Source organism: Arachis ipaensis, chromosome B08 (genome assembly GCF_000816755.2).
Source record: "Arachis ipaensis cultivar K30076 chromosome B08, Araip1.1, whole genome shotgun sequence".
Lineage (NCBI taxonomy): Eukaryota > Viridiplantae > Streptophyta > Magnoliopsida > Fabales > Fabaceae > Arachis > Arachis ipaensis.
Window position 1 is genome coordinate 28,466,615 of NC_029792.2, and position 3,826 is coordinate 28,470,440.

At 42.4% G+C, this 3,826-nt stretch overlaps 1 protein-coding gene across 1 annotated transcript in view; it reads left to right on the forward strand.

Moving 5' to 3' along the window:
• LOC107610838 overlaps positions 1–1,530 on the forward strand; it is a 2,429-nt gene extending 899 nt beyond the window's left edge. Inside the window, exon 3 of the mRNA XM_016312830.1 lies at positions 1,118–1,530. Within this exon, the coding sequence (XP_016168316.1) occupies positions 1,118–1,530 (413 nt within the window). The remainder of the gene's footprint in view (positions 1–1,117) is intronic.

Consider the following 3,826-nt stretch of genomic DNA (forward strand, 5'->3'; position numbering starts at 1 on the left):
GTAAAAAGATTTGAAAAACCAAATATCAGAGCTTTGGAAACAAGAAGAGAAATATTGGGGGCAAAGATCAAGGCTGAAATAGTTAAAGTGGGGTGATAAAAATATAGCCTTCTTTCATGCAACAACTATTCAGAGAAGAATTAGGAATAGAATTGACAAATTGAGAGATGAGACTGGAAAGTGGATACAGGGGGAAGCTAATATTATGAGATTGGTAGAAAGACATTTCACTAAGCTCTTTACTTCGGAAGGAGATAGGAACCTAGAAGAGTGCGTAACAGAAATTCCTAAGAGAGTTACAAGAGAGATGAATGAGGAGTTAATGGCAAACATCATGGATGAGAAAATTAAAGAAGCGGTGTTTAGCTTGAGGGGTTTAAAAGCTCCAAGCCTAGATGGATTAAATGGATTATTTTTTCAACAACACTGGGATATTTTGAGTAAAGAAGTGTGTAGGGTAGTCAAACAAATTTTTAGAGAAGGCAGCTTACCAGGGGACTTGGGAGAAACAACGGTTGTGTTGATACCTAAAACGAGTCAGCCAGAAAGCCTGAATCAACTTAGACCTATAAGCTGTTGCAGTTTTATGTACAAGATTGTTACGAGGGTCTTGGTGGGGAGGTTAAGAAAAGTATTAGATGCTATTATTTCTCCGGTTCAAAGTGCCTTTGTAAAATGTAGACTCATACAGGATAATATAGTAATAGTACAGGAAGATTTTCATTAATTAAACAGAAAAGGAAATCATGAAAGCAATGACATGGCCATCAAGTTAGATATGAACAAGGTATATGATAGGCTGGAATGGAATTTCCTACAAAGGGTAATGGAAGAATTCGGATTTAGCAAAGAGTGGGTCAGATTGATGATGAGCTGTGTGAAAAGTGCTAGTTATAGATTCAAAATAAATGGTAAGTTGTCAACCAAGATTTATCCACAAAGAGGGCTCAGGCAGGGAGATCCCTATTGCCCTATTTATTTATTTTGGCTGCTGAGAGTTTTACTATCCTCATGGAAAAGGCGAAGAGGGAAAATCTCATTTCCGGAATTAGGCTTGCTTCATCAGCACCAGTCATTACTCACCTCTTATTCGCTGACGATTGTATTATTTTTGCAGGGGCGCAAGAAGAGGAGATTTATCAACTTATCCATATTATAAACAAATATACAGAGGCATCAGGACAGAGAATTAACACGGACAAGTCCGGGCTGATTTTTGGAAGGCAGGTACCAATACAAAGGAGGGTGAACATTGAGGAGATCACTGGAATGAACTCATGGGAGGATTCGGGAAGATACCTAGGACTCCCAGCAAGATGGAGAAGATCCAAGAATAAGGCATTGGAGTGGATACAGGAGAAAATTCTTGACAAGATGCAAGGATGGAAGGAGAAACTATTAAATCAAGCCGGAAAGGAGGTTTTAATAAAAGCAGTAATACAGGCGATTCCTGTCTATGCCATGAATATCATTAAATTTTCTAAATCTTTTTGCAAGAGAATTGAAGCAGCAATAGCCAGATTTTGGTAGAGAAACAATGGAAAGGAAACAAGCATTCACTGGAAGAGTTGGACAAAAATGACAAGGAGAAAATTAAATGGAGGCTTGGGGTTCAAGGATTTAGAATGTCAAAACATAGCACACTTGGCTAAACAAGCATGGAGGCTGTTAAAGGAGGAGGATGCTATATGTGTTCGAACACTAAAGGCAATTTATTACCCGAATTGCAGCCTATGGGAGGCGGGAGTAGGAAGAAACGCATCGTGGATATGGAAAAGCCTGCTGGAAGGAAGAGACTTTCTTAGAAGGAAGGGAAGATGGAGTATAGGAAATGGAGCGGAGGTAGACATTTGCAAAGATAATTGGGTGGCTGGGACAGGAAAATTAGGGACAGGCGGAGTACGCGGTATTAGAAGATTGAGTGAGCTGATAAGAAAAGGGGAGGGTTGGGACAGAAACAAAATCATGGACATATTTCCGGGAGATGTAGCCGATCTAATAACTAAAACCCCCATAAGCATGATCAATCAAAAGGACTTTTTTGTTTGGTCATACAAAAATGATGGGCAGTACTCTGTTAAAACCGGTTATCATGTAGCGAAGGAAGAGAAAGACTCAAGGGAAAAGGGAAGAATCTGCAAAGCTTCGACTAGTCAGGATTGGAGGGAGGTTTGGGAGGCTATTTGGAAACTACCAGTGCCTCAAAAGATTAGAATATTTTTATGGAAAGCAGTGCATAGAATTCTGCCAGTAAATATGAACCTATATCAGCGGAAAATTACAAAGACACCCACATGCAGCATATACCAGAGAGAGGAAGAAACAATTGAACATGCACTTTTATTGTGTCCGTGGACTAGAGCAGTGTGGTTCGGATCAAGCATTCAAATGGTGCCTACGGCCTCTAATGTAAGATCTTTTGGAGAGTGGATGATGGATAAAATTAGAAGAATAAGGAGTGAAACAGGGAATGAATAAGCGAATATATTATGCAATCTCGGATGTGTGTGTTGGTGCATTTGAAAAGCAAGGAATCAGCATATATTCCAACAATAAAAAATCAGCCCACTAAAGGTAATAATCTAATCAGAGTGTCTAACATCATAATTTCAGAAAGCAACACAGGAATCCAGTACAGAAAAAAAATCAGAAACAGTAAGGAGAGGTGAGAGAAAGAGAATTACCTGGAGACCTCCGCCAAGGAATAGGTTGAAGGCGAACACAGACGCAGCTTTTCACAAGGATACAGGTACGGCTGCTCTAGCAGTGGTAGTCAGGGATTGGCAAGGAAAAGTCATCACAGGGACTACAGCAACATTCAAGACAATATCAGCATTAACAGCTGAAGCTCAGGCATACAGGGAGGCATTCATACTCATAAAAAATCTACAAATACCCAAGTGCATAATTGAAACAGACTGCTTACCTCTGATTCAGGCAATCAAGTCAAAAATGCCTATAGCGAAAGCGGATGCAATCTTCCGTGACATTCTCCAATTGCTGGAAGAGACTCCAGATGTAGGAGCTACCTGGACTCCAAGAGATGGCAACAAGCTAGCTCACCAACTGGCAGCGATGGCAGCGGGGAATGACCTAGGGAGACAGTGGACAATGAATCCGCCTGCTCAAGTTAGGAATACAATCAGAATAGAAGCAAGTTTCGCAACAATTCAGCACGTTCAAGGTATACAGCATCAAGGTATGCAGATTCAAGTTAACATGGTTCCCGACACAACTACCCACCAAGAACTGCGAAGGGAGGAGAGATTACCTAGGAGGGTTGAAATAGAAACCCGAGATAAGCCACCAGCGGAAGATAAGGAGCAGAATCAACCCACAGTAGTTCACCAACTAGCCATTAACAGCCACACTAAAGCCATTGTTATAGGAGACAGGGACCGAGGAGGAGGCTCAGCCGATCGGGCAGTGTCGCAGGTTGCGTTAGGACAAGGATGGGGTAACTATCGGCAGAATAGGGATGCGCCAGGGGATTCATGGCAGTTCCGACGGAAACCCAATGAATGCGAAGCGGCACCTGCAAAGGTGTATGGTGGGAGGGTTGGTGAAGCAGGTCCGGAAGGGGCATCAGCGGAAAGGCGCAGCAAAGGCCAAAATCGAGAGGAATTCCGCAGGATTAGAGATGGCAATGGCAGTGGAGAAAGGAGGAGCTTCGATCTAGGGACATGCACCATAGCTGAGGATGAAGAGCATAGAGGTGAAGATCTCTGCACGAAGGAGGAAGAAGATCAAATTGAGGTGTATCGGGGCGGGTCACTTCCGAGGCGGGCTTCGGAATGGGTTGGGGTGGGGAACTAATAACTTCTGT